This window comes from Abramis brama (assembly GCF_963993115.1).
Source record: "Abramis brama genome assembly, chromosome: 1".
Taxonomy (NCBI): Eukaryota; Metazoa; Chordata; class Actinopteri; order Cypriniformes; family Leuciscidae; genus Abramis; species Abramis brama.
This window is the reverse complement of record NC_139963.1, coordinates 41,300,901-41,323,432: the sequence shown is the minus strand read 5'-3', so window position 1 is coordinate 41,323,432 and position 22,532 is coordinate 41,300,901. Positions and strand designations below refer to the sequence as shown.

Below are 22,532 nucleotides of genomic sequence, written 5' to 3'. Positions count from 1 at the left end.
GCACAAAGTACTGATACACTGCAAACAACTGTTTGCGACCAACCGTCAAACATGAACTGCACTGCCAGCCAAATAAGAGTGAAAATTGACTCACCCTTTTGCCTGTAATTGTACTAGTAATACACAATTTTATAGTTAAATACAACATAATATATGTTTTAAGTTAAAATGAATAATGTAAGTGAGACAACACATGAGAGATACTACTTCTCATATTTAACCACTAAAATATGAGAGGAAAAAATATATCTTCATACCGCAGCTCAAAGAGGCACTAAAAATTCTATCATTTCTGAGCAATATTTTGCACGACTCAGAGTCACTGTTTGTCAAAAATATGCAAGGGGGGAAAAAAATCAGCAAATAATTGCAGTCACAGACAAAATATACATACATTTCTACTTGAATATTTAACAAATGATATAAAATACGATTGTATGTGACGTGAAAAATATTTATGGCCAGTCCATTTTCACAATTAACCTGATATTGTGAAAAGCACTATACAAATAAACAGAAAAAGAGATATTGGCAGGTGTGGCACATACTCAATTTTGGAAGCAGCTAATATATCATTTCAAAAGATTTTTCTGGCCAACCGTCTCTGTTAAAGAGACATTTAGATTCCCCTTGTGACTGCATCAATCTCAGGTTATTAATTTCAAAGGGATCCAGTGGGAAAATGCAAGTAGAAAACATTAGTTTCCCCAAACGCTTAACAAGCAAGTCATGCTCTACTCTCACTGCTCTCCTTTCTCTGTTGAGCTTACACAATAACTCTTTGTAAGCTTGTCTTCCCTGTGTGACACACGTTGAGTAACACTAATTCGTCACGTCTCTCTGAGTGCCAGTGGCAGATGGCTCAACGGTTTGTTACTCGATCCCACTTCTTTTTACGACGGTTTCTGCCTGAAGAACACAGTCATGCAACCTACGCTGACACACTCGTAGTGCACACACTGGCACCGCTGAAACAATCCTGTACAACAGCCAATCAGACAGAAGCTACCTTCGTAAATATAACAGCAAGAAGGCGGCGTAGGATATTCAGAATTGGAATAAAAGTTTTATTTTTCATGCTGCTAATTTCACACACTACAAAGTTTCAGTAATAACGACCGTTTCACAATACAAGACTGAATCTGAAATTTCAATGTTTGACAATGCTGGGCGGTATGACCAAAAATATGTAGGCTATCACTGTATTTTTATTCTGATTCTGGCGGTTTCACGGCAGTTTCTTCTTTTTCTTTTCATGACTGGACCTTTATACTAGTTTATAACTTTTATTTTACTGTCAGGAGTACATAAAAACATTGTACTTTGAAATACAAATTTAATTTATAGAAAAATGAAGGTAATCAAATCAATTAACAACACTAACAATTTAGTTAAGCTTTTAAACTATCAAATTAAAATTTCATTTTTTTTTTTTTTTTTACAAGTTTACGGTTTAAAATAAAACATGTATGGAAATGTGTGTGATATTCCTCAAAAATAAGGTTTTAAAAATGATTATTATTATTACTTTAAGAAGTACATCATTCTACTTTAAAATAGTAATGTATTTCTTTCATAATTTTTTCAAGTTAGGCAGAATGTTTATTTTGGCTGCTGTAATGAAGACCTTTGATACTCTGAAACTGATAAACTGTTGCTACTACTACATGAAGTACACCACGGTGCAATAGTAATATATGTCTTCATGTTAGACCAAACTTTTATTTTGACGGGTTGTCGTGAAGAACTGAGTTATGGCAATAGTTTGATCAAATGAAATGGTGAAATGCTGGTAAAGTGACTCTCAGAGCAGATGAAGTTCACGTGTTCAAGTCCTCATGTAGTGAGACGTTGAAAACACCATGCTTCAGTATGCGTGTGCAGTAGATGAAACCTGCGGCACTCATTCACACAGACACGCAGAATTCAGGTTTCAATAGCAGTGTTTTTGAGCTTAAATGTTCACAGATACTAGTCCATATCGCAATTTGATTCATTGTACTGCCCTACTTTTGATTTAATTCATCCAAAAATTCCAGTAGCACCTCACTGCAGTACACGAGATCCAGGGGGCGGAGTTGGATCCAGATCTAAGGGGTGGAGATTGGTAGGTTTAGGGGTGGGTTTAGGGATCAGGGGCTGGAGATGGGTAGGTTTAGGTATATGTAAGGTGGGAGGAGTTGGATCTGGATCCAACTCCTCCCCCTGGATTTCATGTTCTGCAGTGAGGACCATCTAAAAAATTCGGTGATATTCCGCTTTATACAGTAAAGGCCTGTTCACACCGCCTCGCTCTACATTATCCCGCTTATTACATGGCTACCTACCAAATAAATCAATAATTTGACACAAAATATTGATTCAAAAAGGAGTTTATTGATTTAAAAACGATTGTGTAGCCTCCTATGGACAAGTGTTGCAAATTAGCAGTTTTGCTATAACACTAAAAACAATGTATCTGGTTTGTCCAATGCTGTTGTTATGTCCATATCAAATAAATAAATAAATAAAAAATAAAAAAATAAAAAATTGTATTGCTTCCGCTAAAGAAAATAGTCTGTTCCGTCTCTACGATTAGAATCCTGCGTCCAAGGCAACACTCTGTTTTTCATGGCAACGGTGTGTTATACTGTTATCAAGAAATAACAGACCGCATTCTACATTAGAATTCAACCAAGCCATGTAATAAAAAGTTATAACCGTTAGTAAGAAGGGTATGTAGTTAAAAGAGGTCCTCTCAATACACTCTACATAGCGCTCTTCATGGCCATTGAACAGATGCAGCAATTGTTTCAGCTATGCACCGTTATGGCAGTATTTGAAAAAAACATACCGTACACAAAACTGAAGCACTAGTTTTACATTGTGATAAAAAAATTTTTTAACATGTCATAATACATCTATAAGTATTGCAGTGTTAAAGTGCAAGAAGACCTGCACTTGTTCTGGTACCTGTAATGTTTCTTTGATTTCCACTTTATTACTAACTTTACTAACTATACTAATCACTAACTATGTTCACTTAATTGAACAATATTTGAAGGGTATATTCAGTATATACAGTTTTAGCAACTTTAGCTAAGTTTTTAAACTAATATTTGTTTTATTTCAGACATATTTCAAAAAACTATTTACCATTCCAATTTTTTTTTTTGAATAGTTAACAATAACAACACTGTAACAACAAAAAACAACAACAATTTTTATTATTATTATTATTAGGAACATTTAGACCTGATCTGACATCAGATAAATAAATAAATAAATAAATAAATAAATAATCAAACTAAAATTGGATGCCTTAGCTTTGTTTTTATAAAATGGCAATTACATATTACACAATGTTCATTTTAAAACTTTTTTAAAATATAATTTACACTTATGTGATGTGTAAAAACTACTGAAACTTGAACTCAACTGTAACGACATTTGGTTTAATAATCATAAATTGTGTTACACAAACCAGGACCGGCACGATTTAGCTGGAAAAGTGGTATCAGTGAGTGCAGCCAGTGGGGGACAAATCGTTATCTGCATACAAACGTCAGCACAGTCAAATCTACACTGTTTTTGCTGATCTAAAGGGTATTATTACACAAATTCACATTACCTGGCCATTAATTCTGTGCAACTTCATAACTTGCCTAAGGTAAATAACCACACCTGCTGTCATCCAACCCTCTCACCCGGCTCTTGACAGCCATGGAAAAAAAAACTACACACCTGAATAAAACTACTAAATAATGACTAAAACAAACAAGAAGCTAAAATATGAAATGGACCACAAACACAGAATGGTAGAACTAGTCGTGAAGTTGTCATCACATTCTTTGTCTACAACCACAAACTTGCATGAATTGAGCAAAGAAACAGGTTCAACAGGACACGGAAATACTCAGGAAAATCATTAGCTGAGGAGAAGGAAAGTTCAAGCATTATTACACAAAACCCTGTAAGGTTTACTGAAATGTAAACTGAGATGTGCTAAGTGCACTGCCTGTAGTTCCACCCAGTAATGTTTTCATTTTCACAGTGATCTCACCTGAGTGAATAGGTATAGCCCGTGTTATCCGGAGTACAGTGAGGAGGAGTATACGTGTGCAGAGGGGAAAAATCCATGGTAATTCGCTGAGCACGCTGTGAAGATCAAACCAGATGTGAAGAGCAGACTTCGAAAACTACGGCAACAGCTAACGTGTGAGGATGGGTGTGACCTCGATGCATAAACAGATTCACACCCATGAAAGCATGCACGCACACACACTCTACGGTTCAGCCTGCCTCTGGGAGGAATCCCGATGAGCAACATGGTGACAACTTTTGTTTAGTCTGGTCCAGGTGATTGAACATAAAAGCTAGTAGAGTAACTATATAAAACACCTCTTTCATAGCAATTTGTGCTTATTAAATGTGCAAACAATTCATCTGATATCGTCAAATCGAGCAGGAAGTGACGGACACACCTACACGTTCAAAATCAACAACACTGTCCAGGGTGACTCAAGCGAACAGGACAGTGAGAGTGCATGTAGACTTTAATATATTTACACAGATAATGGCTCTCTACAACTCTTCCAGACAGTGATAATTACTGAATGTAGACTTTAAACATATTTACAGAGATTGCTTTGCACTAATAAAAAAAAATTAATGAAATATTATTTTAGAGCTGAACAAATTTGTTCACTATAGACTGAACAGACTATAGACTATAGTAAGAGTTTACAATAATGACAATTAATGAATTAGGTATCATGAAATAAATATGAACAATATTTGCACAGCGATTCCTAATATAGGTTAATTTTTATATTAATACATTTTACATTTAATAAATAACATTTCAAGTTAAATGTATAAATTAATTACTAAATTATATTAATAATAAAATATAATTAAATAAACATTAGCTAATGTATTATATACAAACATGTATTACCAATTAACAAAAGTAATTATAAAATATGTATTTTAATATATATATATATATATATATATATATATATATATATATATATATATATATATATATATATATTATATATATAATTATCTACTAATTAAATGTATGTATTATTAATGTGTGGTGTGTAATGTGTATAATTATTTTGCATATATATATACACACATGTATGTATATATTTAAGTATATACTGTATATATATTTATATTATATATAAATATTTTATTTATAAATAACAAATATCGTCGCTGTCGGGCGGAAACCTCGTATGTCCAAATTTGGTCAATTTTTTCACAAATCGATGCTATTGGTCAGTCCCCACGTGGTTCTGTTATTTTTTACAAATTTTTAACCAATCTAAAGTGTTGAAAATAGCTTGAGAGCAAATCTCGTAACTCCATTGGACACTTCAACTGTCTGAGAATCCTCGTAACTCCACCTCTTCTTCACTCCGCGGCGGGAGCTTACGCGGCATAATCCGGCATTTTGTCTCCTCAGGATTGAATGTTGCAACGATAAGAAATCCTCGTCGAGCAACACGTAAAGCAAGCCTTAACTCTGATTTTATCTGTGTTAAACTATGATATCAGTTATTGATGTATTTTAAATGTCTACGTATTATAGGCTTATTACTACTAGGCTTATTATACGTGTGCATTGTTTTAAAATGTATCTAATATAATACTTGAATTGAAATAAATGTTTTGGATACCAGCATTAAATTATTGTTTTTATTATTATTTTACTGACTCGAAGTTGGCACTGTGCATGTAAAATACCCCAAGTAGCAGGTTTTATTTATGGGAGAAAAAGGGTCTGTCTAACGTTACTGGCGCCAGTAAGCCTATCATTGCATAACTCTGTCTGTTTTTTTAGACAATAACGAGTGAAAATAGTTAGGTTAGATACATTTGAGTAGGCTTGTTTTGTTAAAAATCAATTGCTGTAATGCTTTGGTGCAGAAGGAAGCCTGTGAGCCACGGTAAATTTGCGTGCAGATTAGGCAAATTTCCGCCTATTAGACAGCCTAGTTACCTCATCGTTTTTTTGTTCTGCTTCACGTATAGCTCTTAAACCTTTAAATAGAGTTTAGGAAGATGTATGTAACCACAATCATTAGATATGAATAGCTCTTAAAGCCTTATCTCTTGTCAAAAGGCTCATCGTGACCGCAGACTTTGATGAACACTGCTGGCAGCAGCGACGTCTGTGTCCGTACCATTCTAATCAATGACAGCGTAACCTCGTATCTCCCTAGCCTGGTTCTACCAGACTCTCGTACATTTCATTTGTACAGAGAGTCTGGCCTCTCTCCATTGACAAGCGTTAACTTCCTTGTAGGTGGGTACTCTGTTGAAGTTTAAAACTATTGGATCTGACCAGAGTCACTCTGGATCTGCCATAACCAATCGCTAACTTTTGGTCGTGACGTATGTCAACTCACACTAGCGCACGATCTCAATGTCATCGTTCTCAGCCACTCCCTCTGTTCGCTGATTGGACCGGTTAAAAATTGATCGGAGAAAACCAAAGAATACACCACAATCCCAGACGGAGTTACTGAAGGAAAATGAAATTGAGCGGAAGTACGCAGGAGGGCGGAGCCAGGCTAGTATCTCCCTGCTCCCAAGTCATAAATCTCGTATCTCCGATTAAACATGATTTTGGGTAAATGTTGTGTTAATGTTGGTATACAACAGTATATGATAGCAATATAAGTTATAATACCAACTTTAACGATACAATGTTTAATAATTAAAAAAATATGCAGTTTTTTTAATTTCCTGAAAAATAATGGTTTTGGAGATACAAGGATTCCGCCAGACAGCGACGATATATATGTTACTGAGATTTACAGTAAAAGCTCAGCTTTGATCACAATTTAAAAATTCCTTAGTTTTGCATGGTTTATGCACTATCCCTAATTGAATACTTTGTTTAGTTATCTAATAGACTAGTAGAGCTTTAGAGTTTAACTTTCAACTTACTAAACTCATTATCAGGTTGACATGAAATCAAATGGATCCAAACTGTCCTGGTCCTTTTCAAAGTGCTGAATAAAGCATCTGAACAAACAGAACACTATTAAGAAAATATTCATATGCTTAATTACAGTACCGAAAGTCAAATATCTTGTTCATTTTGTTTACCTTTCCTCTAACTGCATGTCTTGTCATTCTCAAAACCAGAGGAGATCTAGAAAACCCCTCTCCAATACCCAAGAGACAGGCTGAACATCCCCAAATTTCCCACCTATTTTTCTTCTCTAAACACACATTTCACAAGCCCAATAAGCAATTATGTTCCAAGCATGACATGCCACTAATAGTGCAATAAAACAAGTCAATGGTGAACACCACGAGCTCCTTTCTTTGTGCATTAGGCAGACAAAAACAAACAAAAAAAGGATTTAAGTCTCTATCTTGACCTAGTCACACCTTCATGTGCTTTTGCATCTTTATCACTAGTGGAAGAGGAGCATTTGCATTTATAAACATGATAGCGCACAACTCTCCAGATTTGACGTCTCTGCAACATTTGGGATCGCAACATTTGGTTGCGTATCAAAAACTAGTGCGCTGTCTACCTAGACAACAGTGTTGAACAACTCGTTACAACGAAACGCGTAATGAACATGCGAATAATAAACTCGTATTTGTATATCATGTAGCCTAACTTTCGATTCGATGTCGTAAAAAGCGAATGGACTTCATTGTTTAGAATGAGTGTGCGATGCTATCCAGATGAAGCTCACTGGGTTTTGACACGCAGCTTTGAATTGCAACACTGTAGCAGCGCGATTCTGTATCTGAACGCGTAAAGGGTTTCTGCGCACTTCAGCACTGTTTAAATTTGAAAACGTAGAATATAACAACATAAATCATATATAAATAAAGCCCTGGTTGCGTGTATGACAGTTAATCCAGGGCCATGTTTTCTGTCAAGAGTTTGGAAAGAAAGGAGCTTCACTGACTGTCCACCAAGGACTGTATATTACGCGTGAAATATCAACGTATCTGTCCATAATGTTTGAATGAAATCATAAACGACATCAAAATATTCCAGCACTTGCCAGTTTGACCATCAGTTTGTTTCTATAATCTCCTGTTGTTTTGAAGATAGTCCCGTTCAGAAATGACAATCCAGTTCAAGGATGCGCAAAATGTGTGGCGCATCTCGACGGGAATGTAAACAAAACAAAATAGAAATAACTATGTATCCAAACACCCGATCCAAATTCCGCGATCTTTGTGGGAATAGATAAAAGTTACGTGCTTGACTCACAATTACTACTAGGAAAATCCCAAAATGGCTTCCATAACAGAGTAAAGCCAGACGGATAAAGTCGCACAAACGTTCCTCCTATTTTCCAGGCTCAACTGTCAATCAACGACATACTTTGAATCTATTGGTGGAAACACGAGAGTCACGCCTTCCGGCTCGACGTCACTCAGCATTGGATATAAGGATTCAGATGGGCCCGTCCGTAAAGCTGTCACATTCACTTCAGCCTAAAGCGACGTAAATACAGTAAATACGAGCATTTGGAGTAAAAAAATAGACTGTACAAATGGAAACAGAGCTTGTTGGCCAATCTTTACGATTAAAAGGCTAATTTAATTCTAAATAACAATCTAAATCCGACTTTTATCACTTTCACATGAGGTAGGCTACTTTGTCGCACAAATCACTGTCAAAATATGCATACAAAATATTAAAAATGCAATTTATAGATTAACACATTATCAAGTCAAGTCAAATTGAAAAAGTTTTAAAATAAGATTTTTTATTATCTCTTTATTTGCCACTGACTCACATATTGATAGACCGACTGATGAGATTAAAGGATTAGTTCACCCAAAAATGATCCCATAATTTACTCACCCTCTCAAGCCATAGGTGTGTATGACTTTCTTCTTTCAGACGAACACAACTGGAGTTATATTAAAAATATCCTGGCTGTTCCAAGCTTTATAATGGGAGTGAATTGTCCCACGTTATGTCGGGTCAGAGGTCACTCTTCCGCCGTAAGTCGCGTATGGCCATTACTGGAAGCCAGTGATTATTTATTAAGTTATAAATATGGATATTTTTCTTACAAACACATCGCTTTGTTTCAGAAGGCCTTTATTAACCCCCTATGGATTACTCTTATGATGGATGGATGCGCTTTTTGGGGCTTCAAAAAACAAGGTATCATTCACTCCCATTATAAAGCTATTTTTTAATATAACTCCAACTGTGTTCATCTGAAAGAAGAAAGTCGTACACCTATGATGGCTTGAGGGTGAATAAATGATGGGATAATTTTCATTTTTGGGTGAACTAATCCTTTAATTCATCCAATTTTCTTTATCAATCCACTCTGTGCCAAAGTTTAAAAGCAGCCATTACACAATTAGCTTCATTTCCGAAACAGAAAACCTCAAGTCTTGCAATATTAAGCAAAGCAATCCGAAAAAGCTGACTCAAAATGGGAATAGGATCTCCAGTTAACACACAATGTCTCTAAAAGCCATACAAATCAGTCAGAAAATTGCAAAAACACAATAGGCCAGGAGGACATACTGGTTATTGATCCCCAAAGACAAATTCAGATGCAAAACATTGCAGTGCAAAAACAGTTACAGCAGATGCAAAAGATCTTACTCAACATATGTGGTCAAATTGTTTCTTAGTGCCAAGAAACACAAATGCTCTGCAGGCATTTTGCATCTAGAGCAGATACACAACAACTGTAACCTCCTATTCATTTCTTTTAAAAAATTGGACTCGTCCCATACAATGCTTGCATATTTTCATCTCATTAACAAGAGAAACTTGTGAAACAATTCAAAGGTTCAATATGCCCTCTGTAAAGTAAACTACAACAAAATAAGATTTATGGGTCTCTTGGTGATATTGCATGACTTTATTTAGCAACTACTCCTCAATACACTCTCAAAGCCACATACGCGATGCAACAGCGCCACCTACTGGTCATTTACTAGACTACTGGTGCAGAGACGTTAAAGCAGATCACGGTTATACATATTTGAAGACTGAATCAATGAGCGTTCAGGGTGGAGTTAACGCCTTATAGCTCATAATTCAAGCCCACTTCTTCTAGGGAACACACGTGATTTTAAAGTAAACTGCGATACAATGCTGTTATACACTAATTTGATATCTACTTACAGTGAATTGCCCTTTTAATATAACTTTAGGTAACGTACAGTAGGATTAAATTATTTTAAATACTTTAAAGACGTCTCTGTTTGTTCATTATCATTTAAAACTGTCAGATACCCACAATCCTTTATAGAAATGAGTCAGTGTAATCAAATAGCTTACTGTTTGGTTGATTTACCTTCTTCTTCCCGAGGTACTTCTGCAAACTCACCCAGGCGGTGGCAGTTGTCAAAGTCCACTGGTTTGTTGTTGGTGGTGAGTCCTTCAAATACAAACGGTTAACTTATAATGAGCTTGGAAATCGACGACCCAAACGATTTCTGTGAGAACCGCTTCCAGTTCCAGTTCACTGTCTGTCTCTAAGTAAAACACGAGTAAACAGTGAAGTTTAACGCGACGCCTCCGCGATGTCCGTCCACACGGACACAGACCAGTGAGTTTGAGCGGCGAGTGACTGGCGCGCGCAGCGAAGGAAGCCACGCCCACACCAACTGACGCGCATGACAGTCCTTACGATAAAACATTTTATTAAATAGCCTATATATAATTTTTATTTGAACAGTTCTACTGTTGTGTATGGCTTATTAACAGTAACTTTACATGCTTGTTTTTTTTAACCTTTTCTAGCAATTGTTAGATTTTACTACAGTGGAATAAATAATATCGTATGTTTAAAAATGTAATTAAGTGAGAACGTCACACCGTTCCCTGTTTTGGCTTTTGAAATAATTGCAAGTAATAATAATTAATAGATAATATATAATACGTGCAATATAATGATATATACAATATATAAATTATTAATAAATATACGTAGGCCTAATTAGGCTAATAAATTATGTGCGATTTTCTCTCCAAGCAAAGTAAAAATCAATAAATACATAAATAAATAAATCATTAATATTTATTTTTTCAGTTTCCTCATAAATAACTCCAGGAATTACATAAATATTTGTTTTGCTATACAGGGAACCTCCTTATTTTAAACGAACTTTATTTATTTAGCCTATTTATTTATTTATTCATTATTGAAATTATAATTAAAGCATAGTCTATTTGCGGAATTATTTTATTTTCTGTGGATCAAATTAGGAGTAAAGTGAATTTAAAGGACTGCTGCAGTAAAATATGATGCAGATATGAATCACATCTGTATCTTAAAAATGTATCTGAAGGAATCTTCCTTTGATTTTACGTCCAAGTGAATGGACAAGATGACGGTGAGTGAACGGGGCGGTGCTGATGATGAAGACCATATGACAGACACACACACAAGAGACCCTGGTGAGGGACAGCTAGGCTAGAGGTCTAGGATATTAAATCCATCTCCTGCGGACACACTATGACCTTCGTCATGTGATTATATAGTAAATAACTAGCTTCGTTATCATTCTCAACGTAATTACGGACAAAACAGGAAACGATTACGCGATTTGCATCTGTACGTCCAACATAAACATCAGCACAGCGACATCATAGTTACAGTCACATCTGTGGTAGAGGAAAGCCTTTTTCTGATACACTTTTTTTTATCATTTATTCAAACAGAAGCTCCATCCTGCATTGCGATATAAAGGTAGGTGCTGATGCTGAGATTTTAACATCTGTGCGTGATTATCTGTTAGCAAATACATCAGAGGATAGAGCAGTGGAATGCGGAGCGATTGATAGATAGCATTGTTGAGAATCTGTTTAAAATCCGAATCTAAAAGCCTGCATTACTAGCTAACGTGACTGCTGCCTGTGACAGCTCAATCTGACCGAATGAACGACAATAAACGACATATAACACGTGCACTAACGTTTACGTTTCAATATGTAGACTGTTCCAGTTGTGCAGACCGCTGTAAGAAAACATGGACAGCTATGAGGGATTCTGCGCACGCATTCTGTCTGAACTGCAGTCGGAAATGATGCACGAAATGAGCTGCAGTACCGCACCTGCGCGAGGGGTGGCGCACTCTCTCATGCGGTTCCATGGCAGGCCACTTCTGTCTCCTGTTGTGAGTATTTATATTTATATTACAGAGTGCGACTGCAATACATATGATATGATAAACTTTCAAAAGCAAAAGAAAGAGTTAGCACAGTAAAATATAATAAAGAGCATTAATAACAGTAATAATTATAACATTCAGCCTAAGTTTGGTTTACACATTCAAAAAATAGAGTATTGTCTCCCTTTCAATTGTCTAATTATGATTCATATTATTTGAAAGTTTTTGCATATTGTGTTTCCAGCTAAGCGAGATACAAAGAAGGGAGATGGTTGAATACAGGAAAAGAGCGTCACAAATGGAGGCAGACAGACAGATTCATTATAACAATAACCTCCTCAATCAGATTCAGGCCATTCTTTGGACCAATAAGGTAAGAAAATAAGTGTTTCTTCGCCCAACAGGTACTTTTATGTCCCGGATTTATTTATTTTTATAATCACAAATAAATTTCGAAACTAATAAATTAGAAAACTGATTTCTTTTCCTTTTACACATAGATTTTATTGTTTTTTTTACCCAGATATTCATCTATGAAAATTCATATATATATATATATATATAATTTCTTTATATACTATTATTATTGTTAATAGAGACTGTATATCATTTCACCTTTTTTTACCATGCATTCATTATTTATTTTCCTTTTTTTTCCCGTTTTATGTATAGACTTTTTTTTTTTAACCTATACCTTCAACTATGAAAAAATATATATACTGCTTATTCACAATAATTGATTGAATTTACTTTCATACAGGGGTGATTCTAGGATTTCAATATTAGAGAGGCTCAGCCACCAATTGTTTATGAAAATAATTGGTAATAAAAAAAGAAAATAATTTAATATATTGTTGGTATACTTGGCATGAAGGTTCTACACAATCAAGTCAATCCCTGAATATTGAATTAATTTCTAATCATTTTAAATAACCTGCTAATATTCATTCATATTCATTAAGAATATAGACAAACTTTATATTACTGTAATTGTCTAGATTGGCAATATGTGAGTAAAATATTTTTTCATGTTTTTTTTCAACATGTAAAGATTTAAACACTATTATTTACTCTCTGGATTTGTGCAGTAAAATTTACTTTAAAGAAGATCTTGATTTATCATTTTTTCATTCATGGAGATAACGGAAAACGGATTTCTGTCACCTGGTGGAAAACAAACACTTTTAACATGAAAATGAAATAAAAATGACCACTATAACCAGTAGATGGCTGCAGAGGAGCACTCAATAGCTCATTTGCCATTTCTACTCCCTTTTATAGTTATTTTTTGCATATTTTGCTTTTAGATTTATTATAAAATTACTATTATAACAAATTTGAGCAATTCTATTGCACTGATGTATGAAGTATAGCAAGAGTGGAAAAAGCCATGAAGATGAAAGGAATGTCATAATACATAATTAAATAAGCCCAGATTTTACAGTGAAAACCGTCTTGAATTGCTCCCACATCATATTATGTAAACTGCATTTATGACAAAGAACTACAGAGATGCAGATATCATAACAATCTGTCAATAAATGCACTACTACAGATTGAAGAACACGCTGAATAACGCTGACTTAAATACGGGGATGAGCCAAAGCCTGCCCCTGGTTTCGTATGAGTTTTAAAGGGATACTCCACTTTTTTTGGAAATAGGCTAATTTTCCAACTCCTCCAGAGTTAAACAGTTGAGTTTTACCGTTTTCGAATCCATTCAGCCGATCTCCGGGTCTGGCGGTACCACTTTTAGCATAGCTTAGCATAGATCATTGAATCAGACAGGACCATTAGCATCTCTCTCAAAACCATGGGTGCAGCAGGCGTAATATGACGCAGCGCCTGAAAATAGGTCTAATAGGTTAGACAAACTTGGAAAGTCATTGTTGGAAGTTACCGAGCTGGGGACTATTTTCAGGCGCTGCGTCAAGAAACATGCAAAGTTTCTTGATTATTACGCAGGAATGAGAGTATGGTTCCTAGCCATATCAGCCTAGAAAATCGCAACTTTTCATTTTCCGTCGGTCTTAGTACACGATGTAACTACAGAAGAGTCAAGTTTTAAATAGGAAAAATATCGAAACTCTTTGGTCATTTTTTTGAGAGAGATGCTAATGGTCCTGTCCGATTCAATGATCTATGCTAAGCTATGCTAAAAGTGGTACCGCCAGACCTGGAGATCGGCTGAATGGATTCGAAAACGGTAAGACTCAACTGTTTAACTCTGGGGGAGTTGTAAAATGAGCCTATTTCCAAAAAAAGTGGAGTATCCCTTTAAAGGGGACAGATGCGATCACGAATTAATGTACATATAGTTAATCGCTAATTTTTAGGGGGGCTTGGTGGAAATTTAGGGAGGCTAAAGCAATCCTAAAATGGGTCTAGTGACACCCCTGCTTTCATATCTTCTTGCATTATAGGCACCAAAAATATTGGACGTACCAAAGCCTTCAGAGCAGTGCTTGTCTCCTTCTCCAAAATTTGACTGCAGGAATGGTTTTACTGATACTGCACATCTTACACCTACTGGGACCACTGAGCCTTACATTTTATCTAATAAGCCAGCAGTGACCCCTCCAGCTGAGCTCCCTGGACTTATGAGAAGAAAAGCCATGGAGGAAAAAGAGAAGGAAACTGACACAGAAGGAGTTTGTCTGCAGAACCTACTGAAGAAATCACGGGAATTTATTGAAAAAGAACAAGGTAAACAGGGACCAAAGGTCACCGGCACCAAAATCCCGTTTGATAAAGAAAACGGCACTTCTCTGGACGGGACTGTCTCTGGTTTACCCTGTTATATTCCCCCGCCTAATCAGACCTCTCCTAATAACCTAATAAGTCCAGAATCTGCTCTAAATGTCAGTTTAAGACCCCATCGCGGGCGTCCTCGTCCCATTTCTGCTGGCAACATCTTCTTCTCTTTCCCTGACAACCCCAACCAACCAAACAATACAGCCAATGCAAGGCCACAGGAAGTAAAAACAATCGGGACGCAGGAGAGGAAGCTGCTCGTAGTGGAACATGCGAGTATGGGTCGATATGATGACCACTCCAAAACGTCTCCGGTGGATCCTGAGCTCACGAGCCCTCTGTTCCGAAGGAGATGCCACACGCTGGACAGTCATCTGTCACCCGGCCATCAGAGTCCGCTCATAGACCGGAGCCAGGAGAGAATGCCTCGCTTTATGGCCGGGGTCACTGCGAGAACGCACACTCGACTGTCTCCTCCTTCACCAATGAGCAAGACTTTCACACGGGACAGTCCCACAGCTGCATTTATGGGCTCTGGAATCAGCCCAGACTCTCCTTCTCATGCCAAAGTATCATTTGAGGGAAACAGTGTCATTAGCACAGCGCTGAAAGAAAGGAGAGCAGGTAAGAACAGAACAAACGAGTGCACTATTGAAAACAAGGACTCAAATTAGAACCGAAATGGGTTTTACGGCCTGATATTATTGAGCATTTTTAAGTTCCTCAAAGAACATAGAGTTCTCTAGTCTAGTTTCTTTAAAAATCATCATGTGCTGGTGTTTTAAAGCGGGGGTTTTCACACTTTTTAATGCCATGGATCCCCAAATATGATGATCCTCTTGCGAAAAACCTCCTTCCTAAAATATAAATGCTACTACATTATTATATTTTATAATTTATTATAGAGACATTTATACTATGAGAAAAAGAGTCATATAACAAAAATAACATGTTATTTTAACATGCATTTATGGGGTCATTATACTCAAACCAAAAAGAATGAGTAAAATATGTATGGAAATATTTAATATATACAACATAATATAACAATGTGTGTGTGTGTATATATCACATACAAATATTAATTACTATTATTAACAATGCATATTCTGTATAGTACTTCCACAATAAATAATAATAATAATACAAAACAATCCACAATAATACATTTCTTAGACCCCAATATTAATAAAATTATTATTAATACTGCATTTTTTTGTATATTGCTTCCAAAATGTATATTATTTTTATCTCCAAAATATCCATTTTTCGACAAGGAGTTTTCAGTTTGAACCCACAATCCAAAAGACTGATATGAAGAACCGATAATGTCACATCAAGAATAACTTTTTTAATCTCCAAAGAACCTTATAACAACTCAAGACACAAAATACGCATGATATAAAGAGTTAATCAATGGTACCCTTGAGAGAACCATTGGAGAATGTTCATTTGAGAGTAAAGACGAGATTTTCAGCATCCTCTCAGGTGTGTATTCCTGTGTTTCAGACGAGATGCAATGGCAAGTCCACGCTCTAGAAGACATGCAGAGGTCTCTGGAGGATGACTATGCTTTCAGATTATCGTGTCTGGTGGCAGAACAAGAGAGAGAACAACGGCATCACAGTCAGGTCAGCATTGGCATATCCATATATATATATATATATATACACATGGCTCTGTTCCAAACCTTTGTGAATTGCCGCATGTTCACTATATATTTACCTTGGCATCCTAACCCAAATGGGACCTTTTAAGTTCCTCATGGATGACAACTATACTAACAGTTACACATCTGCTATGCATGAATAAATATGATTTATTCACAAACAACATTTGCCTGGACTGCAGCTTGGAGTCTCTGGTCTTCGATATGCATCATGTGTGTATTGTATATATTCTGATCTCTCTGGTCCTCATTCAGGAGTCGGAGGAGCGGGTCAGGAGACTGAGGGGTCAGGGTGGTCTGAGTCCTGTAGCGGGCGAGGACGGGTGTGAACGTTACCCTATACTGAGCCCCATCATGTGCCCTTTAAGCCCTGGAGAAAGATCACCACGACACCCTGTGCCAGTCATTGGTATGTCAGCCGTGGCTTTAAGATGAAAACACATCAGCTATTTTAGCTCAATGTCTTTCATTTATTACGACTCGTTATGTGTTTAAATAAATGTTCAGTGGCTTTATAGATGTAGGCTATATAAATGAAAAAATCTAATATTTATGTTTATTTTTTATTTCAGCTTATACAGTATATATACACTGTATGTGTGTATGTATTTTTTATGTATATATATATATATATATATATATATATATATATATATATATATATATATATATATATATATATATACTACCAGTCAAAAGTTTTGGATCTGTAAGATTTTTTATGTTTTTAAAATAAGGCTCTTCTGCTCACCAAGGCTGCATTTATTTAATCAAAAATACAAACAGTAATATTGTGAAATATTATTACAATTTAAAATAATAAAGGTTAATATTACTATTATATATAGCTATTTATTTATTACTGATCCAAAACTTTTGACTAGTAGTGTACCGCATATGTATATGTATATGTATGTATATATATATATGAAGACTTCAGATGCAAAAGCCTCTAAATGCCATCTGATATTTTCTTCTAGAATGATAATTTTTATCAAGTTTGTATGTTTATGTTCAGTTATTTCACTTTAATGGCAATGGAAATTACCTATTAATTGTCATTAAAGTGAAATTAATGAACCTAAATATACGAGCTTGATAAAAATGCTCATTTTAGAAGAAAATTTGAGATGGCACTTAGAGGCTTTTGCATCTGAAGTCTTCATATATATATATATATATACATAAAACACACACACACACATACAGTGTATATATACTGTATAAGCTGAAATAAAAAATATGTATATATATATATATATATATATATATATAAAGCTGAAATGAAATAAATATATTTTAAACTAAATAAAAAGTAAATTACAGCTATATAGAAATAAAAACAAAAAGTGATGAAAATGACAAAAGAACATAATAAAATTACTAAAACTTAAAACTGATATTGAAAAAAAAGCTAATTCACAATATTAACTAGCATTAAAATAGTATATAAATAATGCTAAAATAACACTGATTCAAAACTTTCAGTTGCATGTGCTCAGACGCAGTCATGTGTTGGTTGACTACATTTAGAAAGCTTTCAGTTATTTTTAGAGCGTTGGGAATTTAAACATCTTTGTGTGTTTCACAGAAGAAATAAAATCATATTTAGAACAATATGACGAAATGATGTCATTTTGGGGTAAACAATTTAACCATTCATTTACTACAAAATCAAAAGAATATAGTATGCACGTACCATGGTATATATTAACATGGTATTCTATTCTTTTTAGGTTTAGATGTGTCATCCTCACCCTCAATACAGGCTTCCATATATATGAGAGGCCTGAATCATCCCAGCACAGGGAAGAGCAGAAACAGGCTGAGCCAGGTTGGGTTTTAAAAGCTTTTGTATTGATTAGATAAACTTTAATAAATGTTATTATGAGATAAAGCCTCGGTGGTGTGTGTCGCACACAGGTTATAACAGTGGAGCAGCAGAGGGCACTGTGTCGCCTCACTTCTATCGTGAAGGGCTTTCTGACCAGACGACTGCTGAGAACAGAGAAAGTCAAACACCTGCGTCAAACCGTGCAAGTGAGAAGAGAATGCACAACATGTGACCCTGGACCACAAAACCAGTCACATGGGTCAATTTTTGGAAATTGAGATGTATACATCATCTGAAAGCTGAATAAATAAGCTTTCCATTGGGTGCAAAAAAATCGAAACATTGAGAAAATCGCCTTTAAAGTTGTCCATTTATGTTCGCAATTGTGCTGCATTCACTCACAAAAATAAATGTTTTATATATTTACGGTAGGAAATTTACAAAATATCTTCATGGAACATGATCTTAACATCCTAATGATTTTTGGCATAAAAGAAAAATCTATAATTTTGACTCATGCAATGTATTGTTGGCTATTTCCACAGATATACCCCGTGCGACTTGTGACTGGTTTTGTGATCCAGGCTCACAATAGTGTTCGTATGCATGCTAATAAAGCCCTCATGGGATTGATCATCTCTCTACATGTGTCTTTCTTCAGGACACGCAGGAGTTTATTCGTTCATTCAGCACTAATGCTGTTCAACGAAACGACCAACTGTCAGAGCAAGATCTGTCTCTGCAAGAGCGCGTCAGAGCTCAGGTCCCACATTTGATGCTTTGGTACTTAAGAACCGTGTGTACAGCATCAGATCTGGCACTAAATATGCTTATATGCTTCTATTACAGTTACGCGCGGCCTTGTTTGACATTCATGATATCTTCTTCACTATGACACTAGAGGAGCGTTTGTCTCTGCTACAGCAAGACCGAGATCTGAGAGCTGAGAGGAAACTCAGAGAGATGGTAACAACAATCTGCACTTTTTGCTTTCATCTTCATCGGTTTATTTCCATTTAGTTTTGGTTAGTGTTGATCCCTGGCAACTATTATCTGCTGTTTTGACAAGTACGCTACACATAATATTTTATTTGGCATACAGGAAAAAGTAAAGCCCCCCAAGGTGATTTTGTCTGCTGCAACCCAGAAATCTCTTGATAGGAAGAAAAGGTGAGTTGTACTAGAACAATATTATGTTTGAAACTTTTTGTATGCAATCATGCAATTATATCATGCAACTTTTAAGTCTGATAAAGACTTATTTGACATGCAGTTGGTCCATTTAGGTGCCAAAACAACATAAACATTGGCAAGATTATTGGTTGTTGGATGGTATCCAATAGTAGTGTTACTTTTTTTTAATATGACATAAAGGACTGAATTGAATCAAAGATGGGAAGTCTTTGTTTATGGTTGTAACTCCAGAACTTCATGTTGTGACACATTTATGGCCTTCGGCCCATTAAACAGAAATATAAGGAACAAAATCACGATAAGTCATGATATATTTTGAAAGCTATAATTTCACTGTAACTTGATGTTCATTTTTTATTTTTTTTAACTAAATGGTTTATAAATATTTTTTTAAGTATATGTAATAGAATATACTTTAGATATATATTGAGGAAAACAGATATATATTTTAAGAAAATTATATACACACATATATATATATATATATATATGAAGACTTCAGATGCAAAAGCCTCTAAGTGCCATCTGAAATTTTCTTCTAAAATTACCATTTTTTTCAAGCTCGTATGTTTAAGTTCAGTAATTTCACTTTAATGACCATTAATAGGTCTTTTTCATTGCCAATAAAGTGAAATAACTGAACATAAACATACAAGCTTGATAAAAATTATCATTCTAGAAGGAAATTTCAGAACTCTTCATATATATATATATATATATATATATATATATATATATATATATATATATATATACATATATACATATTCTTACTATATATTTACTTCAATATTTTACAATATATTTACAAATACATATATATATATTATACCTATATCTTCAACTATGAAAATCAATATGTATGTGTGTGTGTGTGTATATACATACATACATACATACATATTTTCATAGTTGAAGATATAGGTCAAAAACAAAATCTATGAAAAAAGTAACAAAAATAAATAATGAATGCATGGTAAATAGAATGTGGCCTTCAACTTTAACAAAAAACACAGTTGAAAATGAAATGTATATACAGTATATATATATATATATAAAATATAGTATAGTATAGCAAAATAGTATATAAAATGCTATTTATTTTATTTACTATTTATTAACTGAAATTTTTATTCACTTCCTGATCTGCTCTAAAATGTTCTTGTCATCAGAGTTGGTGAATCTCCAGGTCAGACCAGACGAGCTCAGAAAACCAAGAGTCCCCCGACAAAAAGGTGAAGACAAAAACACTCCAATAGACACACATTACCCACAGAGGGAAAACAGACACTTTACACATTTACCATGCCCTCTGCACCATATACGTGCGCTAGCGGCGTACATCTTTCCAACGGTCTCCCTGTCCCTGTGTGTTGAAGGATCCTGCAGCCCAGTCAGGGCCAGAACGCTCCAGTTTCAGGCCAGCAGCTCCTGCGCCGCGGGTCAGCTCTCCACCTTTTGCTTCCTTTGATCATGCAATCTCCTATTCTGGCCATTTCCATTTTCTTTTACGCCGTTGTTGATGGAATTTGAAATTCAATTCAGTCTTTGCTGGACGCTTGCAGTACTGGAAATGCCACGGAGCCTCTGCCAGAAGAGTCACCTGACATTTAAAATTGGCTGCATTTATTTGTAAATGCATTTGGCAGGATCTCATGCAGTCATTTAGTCAACTGAAGTGTGATCAAAATATCACTGTATTATATTACAAAGAATCACTCTGTATGAAAGTAGCCTTAAAACAAACCCAGTATGTTTTAGGGAATGCATTGTATAAATATGCAAAACCACGTTTCAAACTAATTGAGTTCACATCGAATGAAACAATTTGAATGTTCAAATATAATACATCAATATTAGGTGCAATATTGCAATAGAAAACATATAAATACAAATTTTGTATGTGTTTCAGGAGTTACAAGAAGACTCCGGAGGAGAGAGTTCAGCGTTCGGAGAGGCTGAAGAAACAGCATTCACTGGGTTGATCTGGACATGAAAAATAATATTGTGCTAATCATAGAGATTCATTTAAAGATACTCTCCTGCTTGCCATCTCATTGAATCATGATTATTAAATGTCATTCATTGATATTTATTTCCTTACATTATTCTACAACTGCATGTGTGAATATAGAGTTAAAGGGATAGTTCGCCTAAAAATGAAAATTCTGTCATCATTTACTCACCCTCAAGTTGTTTCAAACCTGTATGAATTTCTTTTTTCTGCTGAACACAAAAGAAAATGTCGGTAACCAGACAGTTGATGGACCCCATTGACTTCCATAGTATTTTTTTTTCCTACTATGGAAGTCAGCAACTGTCTGGTTACCGACATTTTCTTTTGTGTTCAGCAGAAAAAAGAAATTCATACAGGTTTGAAACAACTTGAGGGTGAGTAAATGATGACAGAATTTTCATTTTTGGGCGAACTATCCCTTTAAGGCCCGTTCACATCAAGGATGATAACTATAACAATTTCAAACTATAATTGTTTCTAAATATTACCACAGCTATAACAATAACAGCATAGAGAAATTAAATAGTTGGAATCACTTTTGATGAACGATAAAAACATTGACAGCCAATCAGAGTCCTTCTTAAAGTGGCAGACGACAAAACTGCAGCGTGCGCTTATAATAAACAGAACGATATTGTGAAATGGTGTGGATGCTAATATAGTTATCATTATTGGTATGAACGGGCCTTTAGTTCAGATATTATTTAGAGGTTCATATAGGATACATAAATGAATAAATTACCCTTCTATAAATGATTACAAATTCAGTGTTTTGAGATTCATTAAACGGAAAGGTGGGATTTTCCTATATAGACGCCTGTATTGATAAAGAGAAAAGTTAATGCTGCTCTAATGATATTAATATATATTAAAATGTGTCAATAATACAGACAGAATGTCAAGTAGTAGAATAAGAATAGGGTGAAGATATT

General features: G+C 35.1%; 2 protein-coding genes across 12 annotated transcripts in view; one reads left to right on the top strand and one right to left on the bottom strand.

Moving 5' to 3' along the window:
• The window catches only part of sun1b (Sad1 and UNC84 domain containing 1b), a 35,162-nt gene extending 24,575 nt beyond the window's left edge, over positions 1–10,587 (bottom strand). For 2 of the 7 annotated variants that reach the window (XM_084117877.1, XM_084117883.1), the window contains exons 1-2: positions 8,037–8,321; positions 4,043–4,137 (exon numbers count right to left, since the gene is read on the bottom strand). In XM_084117877.1, the coding sequence (XP_083974003.1) occupies positions 4,043–4,137; positions 8,037–8,048 (107 nt within the window). In that variant the 5' untranslated portion in view covers positions 8,049–8,321. Of the gene's footprint in view, positions 1–4,042; positions 4,138–8,036; positions 8,322–10,297 lie in introns of those variants that run through there. The other 5 variants (XM_084117880.1, XM_084117882.1, XM_084117878.1 and 2 more) reach the window with 4 other exon arrangements.
• ccp110 (centriolar coiled-coil protein 110) lies at positions 9,132–21,672 on the top strand. 5 transcript variants are annotated; one of them, XM_084118494.1, is made up of 15 exons: positions 9,132–9,157; positions 11,958–12,138; positions 12,377–12,505; positions 14,556–15,510; positions 16,396–16,517; positions 16,811–16,964; positions 18,147–18,197; positions 18,292–18,389; positions 18,479–18,595; positions 19,051–19,152; positions 19,239–19,355; positions 19,492–19,559; positions 20,756–20,818; positions 20,963–21,025; positions 21,496–21,672. In XM_084118494.1, exons 2-15 carry the CDS (start codon positions 11,992–11,994, stop codon positions 21,566–21,568), a joined length of 2,259 nt encoding a protein of 752 aa, XP_083974620.1. In that variant the 5' UTR covers positions 9,132–9,157; positions 11,958–11,991; the 3' UTR covers positions 21,569–21,672. The 5 variants fall into 5 exon arrangements, with proteins under 5 accessions (XP_083974620.1, XP_083974619.1, XP_083974621.1 ...); XM_084118493.1 differs by lacking the exon at positions 9,132–9,157 and adding an exon at positions 11,412–11,711; XM_084118495.1 differs by lacking the exons at positions 9,132–9,157; positions 18,147–18,197 and adding an exon at positions 11,412–11,711.
• The last annotated feature ends 860 nt before the right edge of the window (positions 21,673–22,532 follow it).

Coding starts and splice junctions, on each gene's coding strand:
- ccp110 (XM_084118494.1), top strand. CDS start 11,992: ATGGACAGCTATGAGGGATTCTGCGCACGCATTCTGTCTGAACTGCAG. Junction 16,965..18,146: donor ACACCCTGTGCCAGTCATTG/GTATGTCAGCCG, acceptor TGTGTTTCACAG/AAGAAATAAAATCATATTTA. Junction 18,596..19,050: donor ACCTGCGTCAAACCGTGCAA/GTGAGAAGAGAA, acceptor GTCTTTCTTCAG/GACACGCAGGAGTTTATTCG.